Source organism: Lethenteron reissneri, chromosome 10, assembly GCF_015708825.2.
Source record: "Lethenteron reissneri isolate LAM-NWPU_2019-01 chromosome 10, ASM1570882v1, whole genome shotgun sequence".
Classification (NCBI taxonomy): Eukaryota; Metazoa; Chordata; class Hyperoartia; order Petromyzontiformes; family Petromyzontidae; genus Lethenteron; species Lethenteron reissneri.
Genome location: NC_083788.1, coordinates 3,188,378 through 3,216,212, shown reverse-complemented (window position 1 = coordinate 3,216,212; position 27,835 = coordinate 3,188,378). Strand labels below are relative to the sequence as shown.

The following is a 27,835-nucleotide window of genomic DNA, read 5'->3' as shown; positions in this document are numbered from 1 at the left end:
GGTACGAAGCCGCCGAGATGCTGCGTTCCAATCCGGCGTTTACCCGTTGCCTGCGACGAACCCCGACTCCCAAGCGGAGTGAGTCGATGGTCTAAGCCAAGTCACCAATGGCTCGCTGTGATATCCACTTCCGTGGGCTCTGTTGTGTGGATCAGTGTCACTTAAAGAATGGATCTCAGTGGTAGCGCTATGATGTCCACTTCCGTGGGCTCTGTGGTGTGGATCAGTGTCACTTAAAGAATAGATCTCAGTGGTAGTGCTATGATGTCCACTTCCGTGGGCTCTGTGGTGTGGATCAGTGTCACTTAAAGAATGTATCTCAGTGGTAGCGCTATCATATCCACTTCTGTGGGCTCTGTTGTGTAGATCAGTGTCACTTAAAGAATGGATCTCAGTGGTAGCGCTATGATGTCCACGTCCGTGGGCTCTGTTGTGTGGATCAGTGTCACCTAAAGAATGGACCTCAGAAGTAGCTCTGTGACATCCACTTAAGCGGGTTGCGTTCTCGAATAAACGCGTCGGGGCTCGCACCGCGGCGCGAGATTTCCGAATGGATTCCTCGGCGTGGGCGAGGTGGGGTGTGGTGGGGACGGGTCTTTCGTTAAGAATATAAAGAAAATCAATATACTGGTAGAAACCTCCTGCTTACACCAGCCGACATAGGGAATATTGTCCGTCCGTCGTACATTCAAAAATGAGAGGGGTGGGGCTGGGTGGAGAAGGGAGGGTGGGGAGGGGCTGGGTGGGGAGGGGAGGGTGGGGCTGGGTGGGGAGGGTGGGGCTGGGTGGGGGGTGGGAGGGGTGGGGCTGGGTGGGGAGGCGCTGGTCACCCCGTGGTGCCCTTATAAAACTCAACGTTTAACCTACTCACGCCGGCTTGTGCCCGCCCTCACAGTCGGGCATATTTGCGGAATACACCACGCCGCCGTTGACCCTGGCCATTGACCGAGCAACCCGACGTTCCTACCAGCTCCCTCCGCAGGAATGTGTTATATATAACACAAGCAGGTGTACCCGTTCTTCGCACGGAAATTAATAGTTTAGTCCGAGTGTGTACATATAGATTACCCCCCCCCCCCCAGCCGCGCATTTGTGCGGGGTACACGGCCTACGCGGAGGGTGGGGGGGATGCGTGACGTCAGTATGCACACTGCGTGACGTCAGCAGGCACACTGCGTGACGCTGCCGCATGCGGGTGACATCAGATCTGACGTCACCACTCACTTGCCGTGCAAAATATATCCATTATTGCACCCCCCCCCCCCCAAAAATACAAAAGTATATTTTTTTACTTTTTCCTTTATCTGAAGTCTGGAAGTTACCCACATGCCAAATTTCAAGTTTGTTGCATGTTGGGAAGTACGCTAAACATTTCGAACGGACACACATTTACAAATTTCCCTTTTTGTATATATATAGTAGATAGATATAGATGACTGAACAGCAAGGACACAAGAGTCACTCCCGTTTGGGAAAGGTGGCAGGCCACAGTTGTATTGTCTCATCGACGCCACACACACCACACACACACACAAACAACATCATCAGACGCACACTGGTGATGGTTGGCTGCAGGTCAAACACCAGAATCTTGCCCATAACCAACCAGCATCACCGCCACCCCCCCCCAACACACTCCCCGTATCCCAACCCCGCCCGCCCGTCTCTCCCCCGTCCTCTAACCTCAACCCGGGCAAGGAAACGCAGCCCACGGAGCAGAGGTCGCAAACGGTTTTGATTCCGTACCCGTACCCGGCCGCACTAGGGTCGCAATCAGGTACCCGATACCCGTACCCTACCTGATACCCGGCTACCCGTACCCGGCCGGGTATCGGGTAGGGTACGGATACCTGATTGCGACCTCTGGGATGAAGCCACGTTGCAGGCGCGGGTGGGTTGATTCTAGGAACTTGAATTGTGAGAGAGACAAGACGTTGGGAAATGAGTGACAAACGGTTACTCACCAGTGACTCACGGTCTACCCGTACCCGGCCGCACCAGGGTCGCAAACGGGTACCCGGCTACCCGTACCCGGCCGGGTATCGGGTAGGGTACGGGTACCTGATTGCGACCTCTGGGATGAAGCCATGTTGCAGGCGCGGGTGGGTTGATTCTAGGAACTTGAATTGTGAGAAGAGACAAGACGTTGGGAAATGAGTGACAAACGGTTACTCACCAGTGACTCACGGCCTACCCGTACCCGGCCGCACCAGAGTCGCAAACGGCTACCCGTACCCGGCCGGGTACGGGTAGCCGGGTATCGGGTAGGGTACGGGTATCGGGTACCCGGTTGCGACCTCTGCCACGGAGAGACCCCGCGCGTTGTTGCCAGCAGCCCAGGTAGACACTCGCCCAGGTAGACACTCGCCCTGTTGTCCCCCCACCCCACCCCCGCACCTCCGATTAGCACGGCCGGCTACGTACGATGGCAAAGAAGTTCAACATTCGCACAAACCGTCTCCCTTTCCTCCCGAGCCCTCGTATTAAAATCGTACTCTCATCAATTAAAAAGTCAACGGCACGGTACCGTCGCTGGTCACGTGGCGTGTCGGACCCGTGGCTCCACCCCCCCCCCCCCCTCCCTTGTGCTCGGCAAGCCGCGATTTGAAAAGAAATCATTCATCGAAAAAGGAAACCAAAATTACGGGCGCGCATCTCACGATCCGGCTGGTTGGCTACGTTGGCCCGCGTGGTGTTCGATGTTGTGGGGGGGGGAGCGGTGGCATTGCGGTTAGCGCACCCCAATCCCCCGCTTCACCGCCACCAGCAGCGTTTGACGAGTATCTAAACAGCGGTCACCGGCACTCCCCCGATGGTGTGTCCATCGCCGCGAGGGAGACAAAGGCGGCCGGGCGTGGCGGCGCGAGCCGCACCATCCCGCCGTGTGCCACGCCAGACCTCGCAGGAGGCGCTATTCGCTAACAGCACTTTGCTCCGAGTCTATCGAAGGCTCTACGGGGTGGGGGGAAGAGGAGGCTCGTGATCTCTGTAAAGTACATGTGCGCGCACGCGATCCTGCCCGGACACAAACACCGGGCGTCTTGCGATCCATCTGGTGGAGGCATCTTACGACCCAGATGGCAGCCGTCTTTACAACCCGGTGGAGACGCAGGAGTGGGTCTCACGACCACGAGGATATCGTACGAGGGGGGGGTTTGGGGGGGGGGGTTCGGTGGTGGCCACTGTAAACCTCCCACCGCCAGCTATAAAGGCGCAGCCCTGCAATCGCTTGCACAGGCCACTGCTGGCGGAACGGATCTCCACTGAGGGAGGGACCAATTATTCGTTTGTTATTGACCAAATAACATCGAATTATTTTTGCATTATTAATGAAGGGGGGGGGGCACAAGATGTGCTCCCCGGGGTCGTTGGTCGTCATTATTAACCACCTCGTGACCTCATCCTCCCTGAGTGGAGGTGAGTGGAGGTGAGTGGAGGTGAGTGGAGTACGAATTCATCACGATCCTGGAGAGAGCGGTGGGTGGGCGGGCGGGTGGTGGGGGGGGGGGGTCGTGAGTTTTGAATTTCACGACCACAAGGGAGGGTCATCACACTGCAAGCGCCCGCAACATACGGGGGGGGGGCATCGAAACATAATCGAGTCGGACAGACGCACCACTGCACTCGAAACGTCATCGGCGATCCATCGATAACCGATTGCAAGTCGTCGATTACCCATTTGTTGTCACAGGCCTGGAGGCGACTTCAAGGGAATAGGCGCGTTGAGGCGAGGGCGAGGCGAGTGGCGAGTGCCTTGTGGGGCTGGCGAGCAGAGCAACTCGCGAGTTGTCACGACGATGAGTCCGTGCCCGACTCATCGGCACGCCCGGCCACGAGAACAATCGCACGGGGGACTTGCAGTCGAACGTACACGCGCCACACACACACACACGCACGCACATGGCCTCAAGCGGTCACGCACACACGCAGGCACTCGCACACGCACAGCTAACACACACACAACCAACCCCTTTTCCTTGTGGCTCACACACACACACGCACACTAACCCGCACGCGCACACACTAACGCACACGCGCGCACACTAACACACACGCGCACACAATGACAAACTCAGAATAGCATCTACACAGGACAAAGCAAACGCAGGCACGGGCCGACTGGACGGCTAGGTGAGTGCGTGTTTCCGTGTGCATGTAAGTGAACGTGTGTGTGTGTGTAAGCGAATGTGCGGGTGCAAGCGAGTGAGCGCGTGTGGCGTGCGCGCATTTATGCCGAGGTACGCACGCACACACGCACGCACGGACGAACAAACTGACAGACACGTGGGTAGAGAGGCAGCCGGGCGGACGGCGTTGATGTCGCGGACGGTGGGCAGCGAGTGGGCAGCGAGCGTGCGGTGGCGGTGGCAACGGTGGGGGGGGCAATGCCCCCCCCCCACCCCTCGCAACCCGTGGCACCACGACGGCGGTCGTCACGGCGACGGACCCATCAGCCCCCTTCACTGAGACTTCTGCTTCTTGGCGAGGGCGCGCGGGGAGGCGTCGCTCTCACTCTTGGCCGCTCCGTTCACGTGCGACGCTGCGACACGCGGACACGCGGACACGCGGACACGCGGACACGCGGACACGCGGACACGCGGACACACGGACACACGGACACGCAGACACACGGACACGCAGACACACGGACACGCAGATACACGGACACGCAGACACACGGACACACGGACACGCAAACACGCGGACACGCAGACACACGGACACACGGACACACGGACGGGCACTTTCAATCACCGATTGTGTCAACCACGGCACCTATCCGCGGAGGAGTCCACCCACTCAGCGGATGATGGCCGAGCCGTGCCAATCGGCATCAATCGAACTCCGCCCACGGCTCCAGAGATATTGCAACTACTGCACTGCAGAGGCAACGAGGTGGATTTCGGGAACATGTCCGCCCGGTTTAAGCCACGGTGCGCAACTGGCAATGAACATTTCCACGAAAAACGAATGCACAACGGATTTTAGATCCTTCAATTCGGGGCTCAAGGGGGGCCAAATCCGCGAGCGATTAGTTCACGTCGAAATCCCGGGCCGCAAGTCGAAGAACAAACCGCACGCGGACAATGCGGGCAGCCGACTGCACGCCGCCTCTCAGGGCGCACGCCTTGCAAGCCTCGTCAGTAGAGGGCGACCACCGCCACGTACCGCCCCACCGCGTGCCCACCGAGGGCCCCGTCTCACCGGCGTCTTTGCGGCTCTTGCCCGAGCGCAGCGGGGGGCCCCCGCCGGCCTTGCGGGCGCCGGCGGCGGCGGCCTGGGCAGCGTGGCGGCTCTCGCGCCACCGCCGCAGCTGGAAGTTGAGGAACCGCCACATCATCCACACCTGGGTGAGGCACACGGCGGCCAGCGTGCTCATCCTGCACGCGCAGAGACACGCGCACACACAGAGAGACACACACACGGTCACACACTCATACATAGAGACACACTCACGGTCACACACACACGGTCACACATAGAGACACACACTCATACATAGAGACACACACACGGTCACACACATACACTCATACATAGAGACACACTCACGGTCACACACATACACTCATACATAGAGACACACACACGGTCACACACATACACTCATACATAGAGACACACTCACGGTCACACACACACGGTCACACATAGACACACACGGTCACACAGACACACAGACACACACTCATACATAGAGACACACACTCATACTTAGAGACACACTCATACATAGAGACACACACACGGTCACACACACACACTCATACATAGAGAGACACACACGGTCACACACACACACTCATACATAGAGACACACTCACGGTCACACACACACGGTCACACATAGACACACACTCATACATAGAGACACACTCACGGTCACACATAGACACACACGGTCACACAGACACACAGACACACACTCATACATAGAGACACACACTCATACATAGAGACACACACTCATACATAGAGACAACAACAGTCACACGCACGCACTCATACATAGAGACACACACGGTCAAACAAACACTCATGCACAAACACAGTCACACACAGATAATTTGTCATCATCGTTATCATCTGTGCGCATGTGCGTGCTCCATATGATGTGTGTGTTCCACGTGCGTGTGTGCCATGTGTGTGTTGCATGTTTATTGCATGAGACGCGTGTATTGCATGTGAGGTGTGTGTGCGTGTCCCACGTGTGTGCGCCACGCGTGCCACATGTCATGCGCGTGCATGCGTGTTCCGCGCGTGTGCTGCATGTGTGTGCGTGTCCCACGTGTGTGTGTGTGCGTGTCCCACGTGTGTGCGTGCGTGCTGCGTGTGTGTCCCACGTGTGTGCGTGCGTGCTGCGTGCGTGCTGCGTGTGTGTCCCACGTGTGTGCGTGCGCACTGCGTGTGTGTGCGTGTGTGCTGCATGTGCGTGCGTTTCACACGTGTGTGTGCGTGTCCCACGTGCGTGCGTGCTGCGTGCGTGCTGCGTGTGTGTCCCACGTGTGTGCGTGCTGCGTGCGTGCTACGTGTGTGTCCCACGTGCGTGCGTGCTGCGTGCGTGCTGCGTGCGTGCTGCGTGCGTGCTGCGTGCGTGCTGCGTGCGTGCTGCGTGTGCCTGCGTGTCCCACGTGTGTGTGTGTGTCCCACGTGTGTGTGTGTGCGTGTCCCACGTGTGTGTGCGTGTGTGCGTGCGTGCTCACGCCGCGTACCGCACGGTGACCGTGTTGAAGTTTCCGGTCGCCAGGTCGAGCCCCTGGGGGAGCGAGCGCGCGAGTCCAAACCACACTGTGAGCACAGTGAGGGTGAGCGTGGCGAGGCGCGCCACCACGAACAGCACGGCCCACACCGTGAACCTGCCCCACGGGGGGGGGGGGGGGGGTGACACAGAGGGCAATACAGCCATGAGGACGCATGGAAACACGGGGAGGCATGGGGGGACATGGGGCGTGTGTGTATTGCATGTTTTGTGCACGTGTGTGTGAGTGAGCGAGTGTGTGAGTGTGCTGTGTGTGTGAGTGTGCTGTGTGAGTGTGCTGTGTGTGTAAGTGTGCTGTGTATGTGAGTGTATGAGTGTGTGAGTGTGCTGTGTGTGTGAGTGTGCTGTGTGTGAGTGTGCTGTGTGTGTGAGTGTATGAGTGTGTGAGTGTGCTGTGTGTGTGAGCGAGCGTGTGTGAGTGAGCGTGTGTGTGAGTGAGCGAATGTGTGAGTGTGCTGTGTGTGTGAGTATATGAGTGTGTGAGTGTGCTGTGTGTGTGAGTGAGCGTGTGTGTGAGTGTGCTGTGTGTGTGAGTGAGCGTGTGTGTGAGTGAGCGTGTGTGTGAGTGAGCGTGTGTGTGAGTGTGTGAGTGAGCGAGTGTGCATGTCTGTGAGTGAGCGTGTGTATGAGTGTGCTGTGTGTGTGAGTGTGCCGAGTGTGCGAGTGAGCGAGTGTGCGAGTGAGCGTGTGTGCGAGTGAGCGTGTGTGAGCGTGTGTGTGAGTGAGCGAGTGTGTGAGTGAGTGTGTGTGCGAATGAGCGAGTGTGTGTGTGAGTGAGCGAGTGTGTGAGTGAGCGAGTGTGTGAGTGAGCGAGTGTGTGTATGTGTGAGCGAGTGAGCGAGTGTGTGAGTGTGTGTGCGAGTGAGCGTGTGTGAGTGAGCGTGTGTGCGAGTGACCATGTGTGCGATTGAGCGAGTGTGTGAGTTTTGTCTTGATTCAAAGCTTTCGTGACTGCAGGAATCCATACTCTTTAGTTCTTTCGGTGAAGTCACGGAGGTAGAAAATAAAATTTTATATAGCGACGTTTCCATCGCAACACAAGGGGTCGAAAGAAAATAAAAAAAACTGCTGGTTCAGCAGTTCCACTGCTGGATTATTTATTTATTCATTTCACCTGAGGACGACCGCTTGCGTTGCGATCGAAAAGTCGTGAGATCTTCATTATTTGTTCTACCTACGTGACTTTACCGAAAGAACCAAAGAATATGAGTGTGTGTGCGAGTGTTGTGCGTGTGTGTGACGTGTGTGTGTGTGACGCGTGTGTGTGTGTGACGTGTGTGTGTGTGACGCGTGTGTGTGACGCGTGTGACGCGTGTGACGTGTGTGTGACGTGTGTGTGTGACGTGTGTGTGTGTGTGACGTGTGTGACGTGTGCGACGTGTGTGTATGACGTGTGTGTGTGACGCGTGTGTGACGCGTGTGTGACGCGTGTGTGACGCGTGTGACGTGTGTGTGACGTGTGTGTGTGTGACGTGTGTGACGTGTGCGACGTGTGTGTGTGACGTGTGTGTGTGACGTGTGTGTGTGTGACGTGTGTGACGTGTGCGACGTGTGTGTGACGTGTGTGTGTGACGCGTGTGTGACGCGTGTGACGTGTGTGTGACGTGTGTGTGTGACGTGTGTGTGTGTGACGTGTGTATGTGTGTGTGACGTGTGTGTGTGTGACGTGTGCGACGTGTGTGTGTGACGTGTGTGTGTGTGTGACGTGTGTGTGATGTGTGTGTTGTGTGTGTGTGACGTGTCTGTGTGTGACTGTGTGTGTGTGTGACGCGTGTGTGTGACGCGTGTGTGACGTGTGTGTGTGTGACGTGTGTATGTGTGTGTGACGTGTGTGTGTGTGACGTGTGTGTGTGTGACGTGTGTGTGTGTGACGTGTGTGTGTGTGTGACGTGTGTGTGATGTGTGTGTTGTGTGTGTGTGACGTGTGTAGGTCTGTGTGTGACTGTGTGTGTGTGTGACATGTGTGTGTGTGACGTGTGTGTGTGACGTTGTGTGACGTGTGTGACGTGTGTGACGTGTGTGTGTGTGTGAGACGTGTGTGTGACGTGTGTGTGTGACGTGTGTGTGTGACGTGTGTGTGTGTGACGTGTGTGTGTGTGACGTGTGTGTGTGTTGTGCGTGTGTGAGTGACGTGTGTGTGTGTGACGTGTGTGTGACGTGTGTGTGTGTGACGTGTGTGTGTGGCGTGTGTGACGTGTGTGACGTGTGTGTGTGTGACGTGTGTGTGTGTGACGTGTGTGTGTGTGACGTGTGTGTGTGTGACGTGTGTGTGACGTGTGTGTGTGTGACGTGTGTGTGTGACGTGTGAGTGTGTGCGAGCGCGCGAGTGTGTAAGTGAGCGAGTGTGTTGTGTGTGTGAGCGAGTGTGTTGTGCGTGCGTGAGCGAGTGTGTTGTGCGTGCGTGAGCGAGTGTGTTGTGCGTGCGTGAGCGAGTGTGTTGTGCGTGCGTGAGCGACTGTGTTGTGCGTGCGTGTGTGTGCGACTGTGTGCGCGTGCTCACAGTCTGCGCACGCGCTCCGTGTAGAAGGAGAGGATGCGCGCCGTGTGAAACACGAGCTCCACCGCGTAGTGCAGCAGCAGCAGCACCAGCCCCAGCCGCCATAGCCTGCGAGCCACGCGGCCACCACACAACGTGACACAGCACACACACACAGCACACCACTCAGCGTGACACAGCACACACACAGCGCACCACTCAGCGTGACACAGCACACACACAGCACACCACTCAGCGTGACACAGCACACACACAGCGCACCACTCAGCGTGACACAGCACACACACAGCGCACCACTCACACAGCGCACCACTCAGCGTGACACAGCACACACACAGCACACCACTCAGCGTGACACAGCACACACACAGCGCACCACTTCAACATGACACAGCACACACACAGCACACCACTCAACGTGACACAGCACACACACAGCGCACCACTCAGTGTGACACAGCACACACACAGCACACCACACACACAGCGCACCACACAACGTGACACAGCGCACCACTCAGCGTGACACAGCACACACACAGCACACCACTCAACGTGACACAGCACACACAGCACACCACTCAACGTGACACACCACACACACAACGCACCACACAACGTGACACAGCACACACACAGCGCACCACTCAGCGTGACACAGACCACACACAGCGCACCACTCAGCGTGACACAGACCACACACAGCGCACCACTCAGCGTGACACAGCACACACACAGCACACCACTCAGCGTGACACAGCACACACACAGCACACCACTCAGCGTGACACAGCACACACACAGCACACCACTCAGCGTGACACAGCACACACACAGCACACCACTCAGCGTGACACAGCACACACACAGCGCACCACTCAGCGTGACACAGCACACACACAGCGCACCACTTCAACATGACACAGCACACACACAGAGCACCACTCAACGTGACACACCACACACACAACACACCACTCAACGTGACACAGCACACACACAGCACACCACTCAGCGTGACACAGCACACACACAGTGCACCACTCAGCGTGACACAGCACACACACAGCACACCACTCAGCATGACACAGCACACACACAGCGCACCACACACACAGCACACCACTTCAACGCGACACAGAACACCGCACACACCCCACACAGCGCGCCCACAGCATAACACAACACGAAACGCACACGCAGCGCCCACTCAACATAACAGAGGCAGAGTCTGAATGATCTTTGTCTTTGTTCATTCAGACTCTGCCTTCTTGACAGACCTGTTCTCCACCTGAAGATGGCTGCTTGCGTTGTGGCCGAAACGTCGTGAGAATAATTGTATTATGTTTTATTTTTATTATTTTATTATTTTCCTTCTACGTGACTTTACCGAAAGAACCAAGAAGCTGAATCCCTGCAGTCACGAAAGCTTTAAATCGAAATTTGGGTGTAAGAGTGTCAATGTGAGTGCCGGCGTGCACACGGAGGGGGGAGCAGCGGCCCCGTGCTACGAACCTGCTGGATCTGGATTTCATTCCCGGCCACGACCAACATCAGTGGCGAATATCTGAACTGATCCTGGGCCTCCCCGAGGTCGACTCTGCCTTAATTACCTGGTGCGGTGCATAATCATCTGTATTGGGGAGACAAAGGCAGCCGGGAGTGCTTGGTGCTGTTCACAACGCCGCCACCCCTTCACCCCCCCAGTAGTTGCGCCGTGCCGGCCTTCATAGGTGCCGGCCTTCATAGGCGCTCGCAAACAGCAACTTGCCCCAAACAGCCCACGTAGGCTATGCGGGGGAGCTTTGTCTGAGAGCTTGTGTACGTACGAGAGCACATAGGCAGCTGCGATGTGGATCAGGTAGAGTGAGATGTACTGGATTTGCCGCGCCATATCCTCCTGCAGTAACACACAAAGAGAAAGATCACCCACGTAGCCTTTTCACAGACTGCTGGGGCAAGTGCAGTTGGCGAACATCTCCACCGACACGATCACGGTACACTCTTCATTATAATAACAGGATCACGGCATAATCTTCATGACAATGATACTATCACAGTATAATCTTTATTGTAAGTATACAATCACGGTATCATCTTCGTCATAACGACACAATCATGGTATAACCTTCTTGGTTCTTTCGGTAAAGTCACGTAGAAGGGAAATAATAAAATAATAAAAAGAAAACATTTTTTTAATTTTATTACTTCCCTTCTACGTGACTTTACCGAAAGAACCAAGAAGATGAATCCCTGCAGTCACGAAAGCTTTAAATCGAAATTTAACCATGGTATAACCGTCATGGAAAAAATCTTAATTCACGAGACTCGATCGCGATATAACCTGCATCATGACAACACGATCGCTGCATAACGCAAGAAGACGCAGCGTGAAAGAGTAGGCCAAGGACCTTCGAACTTCCATCACAAGATAGTGCTGGTAGGGCCTCGACTAGGGTCTAACGACCCCCCCTACCCCACCCCCCCTACCCCACCCCCCACCTCACCTCCCCCGCTACCCCACCCCCCCTACCCCACCCCCCCCTACCCCACCCCCCACCTCACCTCCCCCCCTACCCCACCCCCCCTACCCCACCCCCCACCTCACCTCCCCCCCTACCCCACCCCCCCTACCCCACCCCCCACCTCACCTCCCCCCTACCCCACCCCCCCTACCCCACCCCCCCTACCCACCCCCCACCTCACCTCCCCCGTACCCCACCCCCCTACCCCACCCCCCCTACCCCACCCCCCCTACCCCACCCCCCACCTCACCTCCCCCCTACCCCACCCCCCCTACCCCACCCCCCACCTCACCTCCCCCGTACCCCACCCCCCCTACCCCACCCCCCACCTCACCTCCCCCCCTACCCCACCCCCCCTACCCCACCCCCCACCTCACCTCCCCCCTACCCCACCCCCCCTACCCCACCCCCCCTACCCCACCCCCCCTACCCCACCCCCCACCTCACCTCCCCCGTACCCCACCCCCCCTACCCCACCCCCCCTACCCCACCCCCCCTACCCCACCCCCCCTACCCCCACCCCCCACCTCACCTCCCCCCTACCCCACCCCCCCTACCCCACCCCCCACCTCACCTCCCCCGTACCCCACCCCCCCATGTGGAGGGGTGTAGCGGACGAACCCTTCGTCCACTCATCGTCAATCTTCAGTTGGGAAGGCGGAAAGGGGGGGGGGGGTTTGGAGTGATTTGGAAAACACGGGTGAAAGACCCGGCGCAGTGCGGAGGGCCGCTAGGGCTGGAGCGTGACAAGAAACCCCTGGTTACGCGATCGAGGCTCCCACAAGGCCGTGCGGGAGGGGGGGGGTGGGGGGTGGCGACAGTTTGGCACCAGCTATCGTCGCCTGCGCTCGTGTTTGCTCCGGTTCTCTGCGGCGAGCACAAGTGGGGCTCTCGCTGCCGCCCCCGGCGCCACTTCCGGCGGAAAGAGGCCGCCCCCCGAGATGCCGCACTGGAGGTGGTACTGGCCCCCCCGGCACTACCATGCTGCCCAGACGTCTTGGAGGAGGAACGCCATCGAGTCAACGGAACTGCGCCGCGCGAGTAGGAATCAGCGGTCGTACGGCTGCCTCGGCGTAGCGTCGCACAAGGCACTGGGAGATGCTGCCGGGAGCTGCTCGAACGCTACCCGCGCACCTCAGGTCTTTGTTCGGCCTGCATAAGCATCTCAGATGCATTGCCATTTGCAAGAGCACTCCCAGTCAAAACTACGGGGCCTACCTGCCCTCGCTCCAACACTTGAGACATGGGGATGCTTGGGGCGCGCGTTGAGCCGATAGGCCCCTTCTAGAGATGCCTGGAGTCGCGCTGAGGTAGCTAGATTTTATCCACCTCGCCTGGTATGCAGGAGGTCGTGGGTTCGATCCCGACCCTGACGCCTGCTGCTGTAGATTTGGAGTCTGCGTGTCTCTCTCTCATCATCATCACGGTGGCTAGGAGATGTTAACTACCTCGGCTAGTCTACAGGAGGTCGTGGGTTCGATCCCGACCCTGACGCCTGCTGCTGTAGATTTGGAGTCTGCGTGTCTCTCTCTCATCATCATCACGGTGGCTAGGAGATGTAAACTAACTCGCCTGGTATACAGGAGGTCGTGGGTTCGATCCCGACCCTGACGCCTGCTGCTGTAGATTTGATCTCCCCGTGGTCACATGGATTTTTTCCTCCGGGCCCTCCGGTTTTTCCCTCCACGTTTAGAATCAACGTCTCGCGTTTCAACTATTTAGGTTGCCATGAATGTCCACGTGATGATCGACAAGCCACTCTGTTGCGCTATCACTCGTGATGGCCAGGACGCTTCTGACAAAGAGCTGCATAGCTCAGTGGGGCCTTCCCCGGTGAAATAAAAGGTTTAGTTTAGTTGCGAATGGGGGTGGAATCGGGAGGGTGGTGGTGGCGGTGGGGTTGGTGCACGCGCTCACCTTCTTGATCTTCTGGAAGTAGAGCTCAGGGATGGCGTGCAGCCAGTAGGCCAGCTGCCCGATGAAGAAAAACTTCACAAGGAACCTGAGCAGCAGAAACGCACGCACGCAAACACACGCACACACAGCAAGAAGGGTCTACGCACCAGTCCACGGGTCTCCACGCAAGTCCACGGGTCTCTTGAGAAACCAAAGAAACCTCGACCGGAACCCAGCACCCCGGCGGCTGCCGCCTCCGTGAACTCCGCGTGGACACTCACGGCATCTCCGTATGCGGGTAGCCCTCCCACAGGCTGGCGGGGCGAGTCACGTCATTCTCCTGGAACTGGCACGCAGACACGCATGCACAACGACAACGATCGCCTGTATATAGCCCGAACGGACCGCCGGGGCAAGCGCTCTTATAGCGAGTGGTGGCCACGAAGGCCGGCGCGGCACACGAGGTGGGGTGGGTGGATAGCACCACGCCTCGACCGCCTTTGTCTCCCCAGTGGCGATGTTTACTACACGCCGCACCAGGAACTCACAGGAGGCTGAGTCGACCTAGGGGAGGCACCAGGACCGGTTCAGATAATCGTCACCGGTGTTTGCCGAGAGTGGGAATTGAACTCGGGTCGCTGGGTTCGTAGTGCTGTGTGGTAACCGCTACACTACACGCGTGCGCGCACACACACACACATGGTTTGTCACCAACCACAGCACCCCATCAGCAAGGCAAATGCGTAGCCGTGCAATCGCTTGCTCATACCACCGCTGGCTAGAGGGCATTTTATTTGGCACACTCTTGAATGTGTGCTGTGTGAGTGACTGCAAGTGTGAGTAGGTGACAGAGGAGGGTGAGTGTGCGAGTGAGTGAGTGAGTGAGTGACCGAGAGACTCGCCAAGGGAGTGAGTGACCAAGCGAGCGAGCGAGAATGAGTGAGTGAATGACAGTGAGTGAGCGAATGACCTAAAGAGTGACCGACGCTGAGACTGCCCTTTGACCTTCTGTCACTACGACCGGCAACCACTCCTGTGAACTTTGGCTCAGCCGTCACTCCGCCAGCATCCAACACGCAAACTCCTACAACAACAACCGCCATTCGCAACTAGGTGGCGGTGACGTCACCACGATGCCTGTGCCAGGCAATGTGTACGTTGAGGCCACGTGAAGTGTCGAACACCCGCTGGCACGAGGTCACGGGGCAGACCCAAGTGCTACGGGTCGAATGACTGAGACGACCGAGATGACTGGCTGATGCACAACCTGTGCGCCCCCACTGTGCCAACTTGCTGTGCTTTAGCCGCCCGGCGCTCCGCTCGTTGTTGAGAGCGTCGCTCCTCTCCCCTCCGTTGTTGTTGGAGGGCGACTGCCTCCAACTGCCCAGTAGCGTCCTTCACGAGCCTCCTCCACAGAGGCGATCTCGACACCGCTGGTACCAGTCATCGGCAAGTCCATTCACGTCCACATCCTCTTGTACCACACCACTCCATCTCCTCTCTAGCCCCTGCCGTGCGCATATAGCTCCTTCTATCCGGCCGAACAAAAGCTGTTTAGGCATGCAGTAACTGGGCATGTGGGCTACATGGCCCAGCCAACACAGCCTTGCCTGCCGGAGGAGCTCACAGATGGGACTTTGTCCAGATCTTTCAAGGATTTGTGAGCTCCTCACACAATCCAGCCTGGTTAAACCAAGGATGGATCGTAGGCAGGCCAGCCTAAATGTTTATAACCGGCGAAGATGTTCCATTAGGGGGGTCCACGTTTCGCAAGCGTAGAGGAGGGAATAACTGTGGCCGAGAAGACCTGAAGCTTCGTGTGGAGCGACAGACCAGGTAGCTTCCACACAGCGTTACGCAACCAATGAAAAGATAATGTCGCTCGACTGATTCGGAGTGAGACCACTGCTGTCAAATCGGAGCCGGTCATGAGCATACTGCCCAGGTAAGCTCCAGGTTCAGCAGCAGCGCCTCCAACTCCTCCTCTGAGTGAGCAGCAATTACCAGATCATCGGCATTAATTAACTACCACTAAACTACGAGACGCAAACTCCACGCACACACACACACACACGCAGCGTGAGAGAGAGAGAGAGAGTAGGAGCCCGTGTCTGGAATCGAACCCAGGCAAGGGCGAGGCTGTGACGTACGGGCAGAAGGATGTAGGCCGCCCACCCGACGGAGACGAGGTAGAAGGCGGCGAGCTGCCCGGACTCGTTGAACTTGCTGTGCTTCGTCTTGGAGAGGTGCAACCGCCGGTTGAGCCTCTACACCACCAGCACAACCACCATCACCACCACCAACATCACGACCATCACCACCACCATCGTCATGATGATCATCACGACCAATACCACCACCAACATAACGACCAACACGACCATCACCACCGTCATGATGACCATCACGACCAATACCACCAGCACAACCACCATCACCACCACCAACATCACGACCATCACCACCACCATCGTCATGATGACCATCACGACCATCACCACCACCAACATCACGACCAACACGACCATCACCACCGTCATGATGACCATCACGACCAATACCACCAGCACAACCACCATCACCACCACCAACATCACGACCAACACGACCATCACCACCACGATCATCATGATGACCATCACGACCAATACCACCACCACCATCACGACCACCACTACCATTATCATCATGACCATTACGGCCATCACCACCACCGCCATCACCACCACCATCACCACCATCAAAGACAAAGACCCCCCATGTAGCCTTAACAGACTGTTGAGGCAAGTGCTGTTAGCGAGCACCTATTAAGGCCGGCACGGCACGAAGGGATGGGTGGCCAGCACCACACTGGGCTGCATTTGTCTCCCTTGAGGCGATGTTTACCGACACACTGCACCAGGTACTAATTTTAGGCTAAGTCAACCTCGGGGAGTCCCAGGACCGGTCCAGATAATCCTCACTGGTGTTGATGGCCTTTAGCAGGAATCAAACTCTGGTCGCCGGGTTCATAACGCGGCGCGCTAACCGCTGCGCCACCACTCCCCCAACATACAAACTCCATCACCGCCACTGCCACCGCTACCACAGCGCGCCACCAACAACCGTCACGGGCATGAGAGAGCAAATGAGTTAAGCGAGCGTGTGTGCGAGCGTGAGAATCAAGTGAACAAGCGAGCGACTCGGTGAGTGACGACAGAGTGAAACGACTGATTGGGTGAGCGAGTGAGTGAATGAGTGATTGAGCAAACGAGTGAACGAGTCGGTGACTGAAAGAATGAGTGACTGAGTGATTAACCGAGTGAGCAAGTTGGTAAGCAAACAAGTGCGCGGGTGACTAAACAATTGAGCAAGTGAATGAATGAGTTGAGCAAGACAGCAAGAGTGCCTGGGTCTGTGAGTGAATGACCAACAGATTGAGTGAAGGAGCGAGCGATTGAGCAAGCGACTGAGTGAGTGCGCAAGCGACTGATTGACCGAACGAGCGACTGATTGAGTGATTTCTTGAGCAAGTGACCGAGTGAGTGTACAGGCGACTGATCAAGCGAACGAGCGAGCGACTGAGTGAGTGACTTATTGGCCAAGCGACCGACTGAGTGAGCGAGTGATTTCTTGAGCAAGCGGCCGAGTGAGTGCGCAGGCGACTGATCAAGCGAACGAGCGAGCGACTGAGTGAGTGACTTATTGACCAAGCGACCGACTGAGTGAGCGAGTGATTTCTTGAGCAAGTGGCCGAGTGAGTGCGCAGGTGACTGATCAAGCGAACGAGCGAGCGACTGAGTGAGTGACTTATTGACCAAGCCACCGACTGAGTGAGCGAGTGATTTCTTGAGCAAGTGACCAAGTGAGTGCGCAGGTGACTGATCAAGCGAACGAGCGAGCGACTGAGTGAGTGACTTATTGACCAAGCCACCAACCGACTGAGCGAGTGATTTCTTGAGCAAGTGACCGAGTGAGTGCGCAGGCGACTGATCAAGCGAACGAGCGACCGACTGAGTGAGCGAGTGATTTTCTTGAGCAAGTGACCGAGCAACACCGCAGGCGAACGAGCGAGCGAGCGATCGAGCGAGGAGCGACCGAGCGAGCACATACGTCGAGGCCGTACTCCTGCAGCACGGCGTGGCACACGATGACGAGCAGCGCGTAGAAGAGCGCCGCTGCCGCGTCCTTGGGCCCGTACTGGTAGAGGACGCGCTCCTCCTGCCCCTCTGGGCACGCACGCACGACAACAACCACCACAATCATCGTCGTCATCATCATGACAACACCGCCAAATCAAGTACGCATTTCCGTTCCTCCTGCCCCTCTGGGCGCGTGCACACACACCGACGCACAATCACCACAACCACCACCACAATCATCATCATCATTATCATTCATCGTTACCGTTACACCACCATCACAATAGCTCCACCATCATCACCATTGGCATAATTAGAACACCAACTCACGTAGAAATTCCCGTTCGTCCTGCCCCCTCTGGGCGTGCGCACACACACCGATGCACAATCACCGATGCACAACCACCATAACCATCATCGTAACAACACAGACTCTCACTTCCCCATTCCGGCTTATCCACTGTGAGATTAAAGCCTCCCCCACCCATGCAGCGTTGGTCGCGAAGTTTGATCGATCATGTTTGCGGTTGGGTCAGTAGTTTGGCGAGCGGATGAATGAGCGGAAGGGTGAGCTGTTGAGTCATTTGTTGGGTGAACAGTTCAGAGCGGAAGAGTTGGTGAGCAACTGGGTAAGTGGATGAATAAGCAGATGGTGAGCGGATGAGTGAGCAAATTATAGAGCGGATGGATGGATGGAGGTTGGGTGAGCGGATAGGTTGGTGAGCGATTGAGTGAACAGATGAGTCAGCGGATGAGTAGGTGAGCGAATTGGTAAGTGGATGAGCTAGTAGATGGGTGAGAGGAGCGGATAGGCAAGAGGATGAGCGAGCAGATGAGCAGGGCACCACGGTGGCGACATGTTAACTACCTCGCCTGGTACACAGGAATGTGTGGGTTTGATCCAAACCCTGATGTGCCTGCTGTATATTTGGAGTTTGCATGTTCTTTCTCTCTCATCACCATTACGGTGGCTAGGAGATGTTAACTACCTCGCCTGGTACACAGGAGGGCGTGGGTTTGATCCCAACCCTGATGTGCCTGATGTATATTTGGAGTTTGCATGTTCTCTCTCTCTCATCACCATTACGGTGGCTAGGAGATGTTAACTACCTCGCCTGGTACACAGGAGGGCATGGGTTTGATCCCAACCCTGACGTGCCCTGCTGTATATTTGGAGTTGTCATGTTCTCTCTCTCTCATCACCATTACGGTGGCTAGGAGATGTTAACTACCTCGCCTGGTACACAGGAGGGCGTGGGTTTGATCCCAACCCTGACGTGCCTGCTGTATATTTGGAGTTTGCATGTTCTCTCACTGTCTCCCCGTGGTCACGTGGATTTTCTCCAGCTCCTCCGGTTTGTCCCTTCACATTGAGAATTAACGTGCGCTAAGAGTATTTCGCTGCTATAAATGTCCACGTGATAAGCCACTTCCGTGAGCGATGAGTTGTGAGAGCCAGGTCGCTTCCCAAGAGCTGTACAGCTCAGTGGGCCTTACCTAGTAAAAATTAAAATAACTAAATATAACTCAACCATTGCTTAAGTGGATGAGTGAGTGGATGTGTGAACAGATAGGCGAGAGGATAGGCGAGAGGATAGGCGAGCGGTTGGGCGAGCGGTTGGGCGAGCGGTTTGGCGAGCGGTTGGGCGAGCGATTGGACGAGCGGTTGGGCGAGCGGTCGACTGAGTGTGGTCGAGCAATGTCCTGCCGCTACACCCCCCCCCCCCCCCCCTGCGTGCCCCCCCAGGCCTACATACCGCTGGCGGGCACAGTCACGTTGTACTGCAGCGTGATGAACACCACCGCCACTTTTGCCGTCACCTGCAGACAAGACACACGCGCAACACACACACATCCAGGCACAGAACACGCGCACAACACACACGCGCACAACACACACACACACACACAGAACACGCACGCAGACAAAACACGCACACGTGTGACCGTGAGCTCAAACCGCCTCCAACCGGCGTGGTGGGAACCAGACAGGTGAGTCAACACATGCATGTGTACACACACACACACACACGCATGTGTACACACACACACGCGCGCGCGCGCGCTTGCGTGCACTCACACAAATTACACACGCAATGGTGGCGCCCATACCTCGCAGCAAGAAAGCCCTGGGTTCAATTCCCGACGTTTGTGTGTGGAGTCTGCGTGTTCTCTACCGGATCTGTCAAGAGCGAGAGTGAGTGAGCCGAGTTTGTGAGTTCTCTCTTCCTGTTCTGGCATGGGTTTTCTCCGGTTTTTCCAGCCTCCTCCCACAGCTAAACAAATATAAACCCCACCGCAATGTCACTGCCAGTGGCCCAACATGCTGCAAGATTACGTGCAAATTACTCAATAGGGGTTCACATTCAACAGCAGAAGCAGCAGCAGCTACATCGCCCCCCCCCCCCCCCCGACCGCTACTGCGAAAACCTGGCAGGACCCTCCTGAAAAAACAGAAAAAAAAGAGTCCTGAGAATTGGCGAGATCTTCCCCGGGTAAGCAAACGTGATGGTAAGACACATCACCACCCTGTCACTTCATTGCTGGATGAAGGCCTAGAGAGCACGCAGAGTGTCGCTCGCAGTGGTCGCCTGGGCATACTTCGCCACGCTGGTCAACGCAGGTTGGTGGAGTCGTCGGCGGGGACGTGGACATGTATGCAAGTTGAAGTCGAGCCACAAACCTACACCAATACCCGCCATTCGCCGCTAAGCGATGGTGACGTCACCACGGTGCCTGTGCCAGGCCAGGTGCACTTTTGAGGCCACGTGAAGTGTCTCGCCGCTGACAGGAGGTCACGGGACAAACCCAGGTGCCACCGATTGGCTAATTGATGACTGGTAGATGCACCGGCTCTACCCCCCCACCCCACACACACGCACACACACGGACGACGGGTACGTACGTTGAACTTAATTCGCACCGTACGTAGCCAACCGCGCTAATCGGAGTAGCGGGCTTGGGATAGGGAGAGGCACAGAGTTGATTGGGTCGTCGCTTGCCACCGATGTTAACCGTGAATGCACGGCAGCGGTACCGAGATGGAAACAGCTCGTCGTTTTGCAAAGGGTGTCCAAGAGCTTGGACTGACACGTACATCGCAAACACGTGATGACACGTGTAAGCACAGATAAAGACAAGTCCCGCACCCCCCCACCCCGTATAGCATTAACAGACTGTTTGTTGCAAGTGTTGCCTGGAGCATTCTCTGCGGGTAGGAGACATTGATAGCTTTACAAAGTCCCAACAATTTAGTTATTTTAAGTTGTTCATTTTTGAGTTCGTGCAAATTTTGATTTGGCGAGCAGGTGGCATGGGGCTGGTCGTGCGGTGTGCTAATCGCTGCGCCACCGCTCCCTCTAACATGCGCACACTCATACAAAAAAACGCTAAGATGTTGGTCGTAGTTGTATCATCACTGCCAGTGGAGGAAGTGGATTTGCGTAAATTCACGAGCACAAAAACACACAGGATGCAATACACCCACACACACGCACACATCCTATATATCTACCACACATACACCCTGTACATCACACACACACACGCATGCCACTAAGTGGTGGTGACGTCACCACGCCGCTTGTGCCAGGCTATGTGCACGTTGAGGCCATGTGAAGTGTCGAACGCCTGCCGGCAGGAGGTCACGGAGAAAACCCAGGTGCCATGGGTCGACTGAGATGACTGGCCGATGCACCATCTGTGCCCCCTACTGTGCCAACTTGCTCTGTTTTAGCTGCCTAGCGCTCCGCTCGTTGTTGTGAGCGTAGCTCCTCCGCCCTCCGTTGTTGTTGGAGGGCGATTACTTCCAACTGCCCAGTAGCGTCCTTCACGAGCCTCCTCCACAGAGGCGATCTCGACACCGCTGGTACCAGTCATCGGCAAGTCCATTCACGTCCACATCCTCTTGTACCACATCACTCCATCTCCTCTCTAGCCCCTGCCGTGCGCATATAGCTCCTTCTATCCGGCCGAACAAAAGCTGTTTAGGCATGCGGTGGCTGGGCATGCGGGCTACACGACCCAGCCAACGCAGCCTTGCCTGCCGGACAAGCTCACCGATGGGACTTTGTCCAGATCTTTCAAAGATTTGTGAGCTCCTCAAACAATCCAGCCTGGTTAAACCCAGGATGGATCGTAGGCAGACCAGCCTAAATGTTTCTAACCAGCGAAGATGTTCCATTTCTAACCGGCGAAGATGTTCCGTTGTACATCAGACACACACCCTGTACATGACACATACACACTCACCCTGTACATGACACACACACACACTCTGTACATAGGGCAAGTGCTGTTAGCGAGCACTTATGAAGGCCGGCACGGCACAAGTGGCGGTGATGTGGCGAATACGACGCCTGGCCGTCTTTGTCACCCCAGTGCTCATGTTTGTACACGGCACCAGGTACTCACTTTAAGGCCAAGTCGAACTAGGGAAGGCCCAAGACAGGTTCAGATATTCGCCAACTTACTGGTATTAAGCCGGAATCAAACTTAGGTTGCCAGGTTCGTGCATGTACGCATCCATGAACTTCTTTCACACCGTACGTAGTCAACCATGTATACCATACACTGATACACACACACCTTGTATAACACACACACACGTATACCCTGCATGCCACACGTACACGCACACCCTGCATTACACACGTACACCCTGCATTCCACACACACCACGTACACCACACACACCACGTACACCACACACACACCGTACACCACACACACACACCGTACACCACACACACACACATACCCTGTACACCACACACACACATACCCTGTACACCACACACACACACACCTACCCTGTACACCACACACACACACCCCGTACACCACACACACACACCCCGTACACCACACACACACACCCCGTACACCACACACACACATACCCTGCACACCACACACACACATACCCTGCACACCACACACACACATACCCTGTACACCACACACACATATACCCTGCACACCACACACACACCCTGCACACCACACACACACACCCCGTACACCACACACACACACCCCGTACACCACACACATACCCTGCACACCACACACACACCCTGCACACACACACACACACACCCTGTACACCACACACACACACACCCTGTACACCACAAACACACACACCCTGTACACCACAAACACACACACACACTGTAAACCACAAACACACACACACTGTACACCACACACACACCCCCACACCCTGCACGCCACACACACATGTACACACACATGTACACAATGCATGCCACACACACGCCTCCACCCCTTATGCTACGCACACCCCCCGAACGCATCAACACCCACACATGAACTACTTACAAACAATGCAACGTGCGATTAGCCCGAGACTGCTTTGGATACGTGTGCTAATGAGAGACACGTACACTCGTACATCCTGTCGCAGTACTCGCCACTGAATTTGGAACCACGTGGGGCGAGGTAATGGCAACACTGGGCGGCCAGGCTCGTAGGCCACGTGCGCTTACAACCACTCACGTGACCCCCACAGCGACACACACAACAACAACAACCACTCGCGTCACCGCTCCCCCACCACACACAACAACAACCACTCGTCGCCACGAGGAGGAAGTGTTTGAGGAAGCGCCGCTCATCAACGCAACGCGACACCACAGAGAGCCACAACCAGGGACCCCTCCAAAGACCCCCCTCCCTACGAACCCCAGAATCAAGGACCACGGACCCCCCCCCACCCTGTCCCGACATACCCCACCCACGTACCCACAGAATCGGGGATTCCCCAGAATGAAGAGACTCCCCGATAGACCACAGAACCAGAGGCTCCACACACACCAGCGGTCGCAACCGGGTACCCGATACCCGTACCCTACCCGATACCCGACTACCCGTACCCGGCCAGGTACGGGTACCCGTTTGCGACCCTGGTGCGGCCGGGTACGGGTACGGGTAGGCCGTGAGACACTGGCGAGTCACCGTTTGTCACTCATTTCCCAACGTCTTGTCTCTTCTCACAATTCAAGTTCCTAGAATCAACCCACCCGCGCCTGCAACATGGCTTCATCCCAGAGGTCGCAATCGGGTACCCGATACCCGTACCCTACCCGGCCGGGTACGGGTAGCCGGGTATCTGGTAGGGTACGGGTACCCGTTTGCGACCCTGGTGCGGCCGGGTAAGGAATCAAAACCCGTTTGCGACCTCTGACACACACGCCACACTCTTGATCATCCTAGGATCTCCCACAGATCCCAGGATGATCAAGAGACTCCGCCCGATAGACCTCCAGAATCAGAGACCACCCTCTCCCATACTCCCAGAACGAAAGACCCCCACAGACGCAATCTACGACTGAAGAACCTTCTTGGTTGATAATTGGTTCTTTACCCTTCTATCTGGCAACAAAACTGACACCTTTTTGCAAGGAGTCATGTTTGCATAGACCGCAATACCTGCAGTCATAATACAAACAAAAGAACATAACTCTGATAATGTGCACTGTCCTTGAAGTTGATTGGTCCACACCCGAGACAGCTTTCCTTCGAGCCTAGTCTCATATGGGTTGGACCAGATGACGCCAAAAGGCGCACAACCTTCTTGGTTCTTTCGGTAAAGTCACGTAGAATGGAAATAATAAAATAATAAAAATAAAACGTTTAATAATTCTCACGACGTTTCGGCCACAATGCAAGCAGCCGTCCTCAGGGGGAGAGCAGGTCTATCTACTCGACAGACCTGCTCTCCACCTGAGGACGGCTGCTTGCGTTGTGGCCGAAACGACGTGAGAATTATTTTATTATGTTTTATTTTTATTATTTTATTATTTCCATTCTACGTGACTTTACCGAAAGAACCAAGAAGATAAATCCCTGCAGTCACGAAAGCTTTAAATCGAGACTGAAAAACCTACCCCCATCACCAAAAACTCCAATATTCGAACCCCATTCGCCAATACAATATAACACGAACCCTAAACCCATTAATCTCAACGCTCACCGAAAATACAAAACCTAACCTTGACCCATAAACCCGAACCCGCGACACTAAAACATTACCAGAGGCCGAACCTCTAACCCCATACTTTAAACCCTAAACTCGAACCCTTAACATAAACTGTAACCCTCCCGAAAGTTAAAACCTAACCCGTATCCTTAAAACCTTACCCCTTACTCCGAACACTAAATCCTAAAGATTTACACTAAACCTAATCTTCACCCTAACGGCCTGACCTCTAACCCTAAACCCTACAACTAACCTAAACCAATATCTCTAAGCCCTCGACTCAAACCTCATCACACCCCTAAAATAACACCGTAACCTCTATGCCAAACCACAAACTCTAACCCCTAACATTAAACCCTATCCTCTAACCACAAACTAACCCCTAACATTAAACCCTATCCTCTAACCACAAACTAACCCCTAACATTAAACCCTATCCTCTAACCACAAACTAACCCCTAACATAGTAGTAGGTTTTTACCCTTTTAAACTGGTACAAAACTGACACCTTTATTCAAGGCATCATGTTTGCAATAACCACAACACAAGACGTCAAAAAGGCAAACAAAAAGAAGCAACTCTGATAATGATAATAATATGTACCAGTTTAAAAGGGTAAAACCCTACTACTATATTTGTACCACTGGTAAAAGAGATCTCATAGTGTAAGCCCTAACATTGAACCCTAACCTCTAACCACAAACTAACCCCTAACATTAAACCCTAACCTCTAACCACAAACTCGAACCCCTAACGTTTAACCCCAACATATGTCCACCACTATTACACTCAGACTCCCCAAAAACACCTAAACATGAACCCGATCCCAGAGTAACCCTACATCATTCACTTATTCATCCAGTAAAGTCGCACTGGAGTTTCGTTAGGGAGGTTCCCTTGGCTACATCGGTGTTTTTACTACTTTAGGATGTTTCCAGCCATGTCATTACGACCGATCATCATTATTATTACTACCGTACCGTAATGAACACGAGGGTAGAGAGGAGACCACGTGGTCCACGTGCAGCCCAGGGACGGTGCGCTGCCATTGGACGGATCGCCTGGCTCTGATTGGCTACAAATTCTACATTAAACATTATTATTTGGTTCTTTCGGTTAAGTCACGTCTAAAGATAAAATAATAAATGAAATTAAATAATAGCATACGACGTTTCGATTGCTTGTGTTGCAATCGAAACGTCGTATGCTATTATTTAATTTAATTTATTATTTTATCTTTAGACGTGACTTAAGCCGAAAGAACCAAATAATAATTCCTGCAGTCACGAAAGTTCTAAAATTAAGATTAAACATTATTTTTCGATTTAAAGCTTTCGTGACTGCAGGGATTCATCTTTCTTGGTTCTTTCGGTAAAGTCACGTAGAAGAAAAGCAATAAATCAATACAAATAAAGCATTATAAAATAATATAATAATATATTGTGTTTTCTTTTTATTATTTTATTGTTTTCCTTCTACGTGACTTTACCGAAAGAACCAAGAAGATAAACATTTTTTGTGAGTTTAACACGTAGGCTTCCACAACCAATATCATCCATAATAGAGTGGTTTTTTTGGGGGGGGGTTAGATCGCGTGAATAAATATTTTTTTGTTACTTTACCAGGTAAGAGACGACCTGGCGATCGTAAATGAATATAGTAGCTCGCTCATCACCCATGTGGAAATGTTAAGTAGTTACCCAAACGCTCTCTTAAACGCGTGACGTTGATTCTAAATGTTTAGGGGGGTTGAGGGGGGGCAACCTGGAGGACCCGGAGAAAAATCCACGCGTCCACAGGGAGAGAGACACACAGACTCTTAATATATAGCAGGCGTCAGGGTCTGGATCGAACCCACGACCTCCTGTGTACCAGGCGAGGTAGTTAACATCTCCTAGCCACCGTGATGATGATGATGATGATGAGAGAGACACACAAACTCCAAATATACAGCAGCAGGCGTCAGGGTCTGGATCGAACCCACGACCTCCTGTAGACCAGGCGAGGTAGTTAACATCTCCTAACCACCCTGATGATGATGAGAGAGAGAAACACGCAAACTCCAAATATACAGCAGCAGGCATTGTCAGGGTTGGGATTGAACCCACGACCTCCTGTGTACCAGGCGAGGTAGTTAACATCTCACCAGATGTTGCTGTACGATCACCACTCCACTGCTGGATGGGGTCATCCCTCCCCCCCCCACACAAGCGATTGACCACTAAGCCACGTCACTCACCTCCCTGTCTCTCCACGCTTCTTCCTCTCACACACACACACGCGCACCATACCTCCTCTCTCCTCACTCGTCACCCCCCTCACCTCCTCCACCCTCGTCACCCACCTCGAACACCAGACCCAGCGCGATGAGCATGGCCCCGCACGACACGATGTCCGCGTGGTTCTGAATCACGAACTCGTGGCTCAGCACGGGCGGACTCTTGTTCTTTTTGCGCAGAACCATGGCTGCTGCTGCTGCTGCCGCTGTCGCTGTTCAGTGAAAGTCCTCCTCAGCTACTCGTCCACCTCCTTGTCCACCTCCTACCACCTCCCTCCTCCTCCTCCTCGTTCACCGCCGTCTCCTCTTCCTCCGCCTCGCCAGCTCAGCACTGACGCGTCTGCGTCATCGCGCACGGTTGACGTCATCACGCACGCACGCGCGCGCGCGAGAGACACGTGGCGTGCGTGGTGACGTCACCACGCATCGTGCGTGGTGACGTCACGGAGCCGGAGGGGGGTGGGGGGCGAAATCGCTTTTTATGTGTGCGGGCGTGGTGACGTCTCAACGCGGCGTGCGTGGCGACGTCAGACGCGACGTGCGTGGTGACGTCACCACGCGCCGTGCGTGGTGACGTCACGGCGTTGGGGGGCGGGGTCGCTTTTTGTGTGTGTGCGGGCGTGGTGACGTCATCGCGCATCGCTTCGTGGGGGGGGAGAGGGCGCGCGCTCGAACGCGCGGGAACGGTGGGTGACGTCACGACGCTGTGAAAGAAGAATCTGCCAGCGCAATGACGTCATCGCGCACCGCGA

The 27,835-nt window shown here is 55.1% G+C and overlaps 1 protein-coding gene across 1 annotated transcript; it reads right to left on the bottom strand.

Moving 5' to 3' along the window:
• Positions 1 to 1,496: 1,496 nt before the first annotated feature.
• Positions 1,497 to 27,417, bottom strand: LOC133340829 (translocating chain-associated membrane protein 1-like). The gene is made up of 11 exons (XM_061549253.1): positions 27,150 to 27,417; positions 19,557 to 19,620; positions 17,771 to 17,886; positions 15,829 to 15,945; positions 13,960 to 14,018; positions 13,700 to 13,784; positions 11,087 to 11,157; positions 9,261 to 9,365; positions 6,714 to 6,857; positions 5,206 to 5,381; positions 1,497 to 4,540 (listed from the first exon to the last, which is right to left on the bottom strand). The coding sequence occupies exons 1-11, from the start codon at positions 27,267 to 27,269 to the stop codon at positions 4,461 to 4,463; spliced, it is 1,137 nt and encodes a 378-aa protein (XP_061405237.1). The 5' UTR covers positions 27,270 to 27,417; the 3' UTR covers positions 1,497 to 4,460.
• Between the last annotated feature and the right edge of the window lie 418 nt (positions 27,418 to 27,835).

Bases quoted from the DNA above. Each gene is read 5' to 3' on its own strand.
- LOC133340829 (XM_061549253.1), bottom strand. From the start codon at position 27,269: ATGGTTCTGCGCAAAAAGAACAAGAGTCCGCCCGTGCTGAGCCACGAG. The intron at 17,887-19,556 runs GTATGTAGGCCT...GTGCGTGCCCAG, and splicing joins CGTGACTGTGCCCGCCAGCG to AGGGGCAGGAGGAGCGCGTC. The intron at 5,382-6,713 runs GTACGCGGCGTG...CTGCGCGTGCAG, and splicing joins TTCAACACGGTCACCGTGCG to GATGAGCACGCTGGCCGCCG.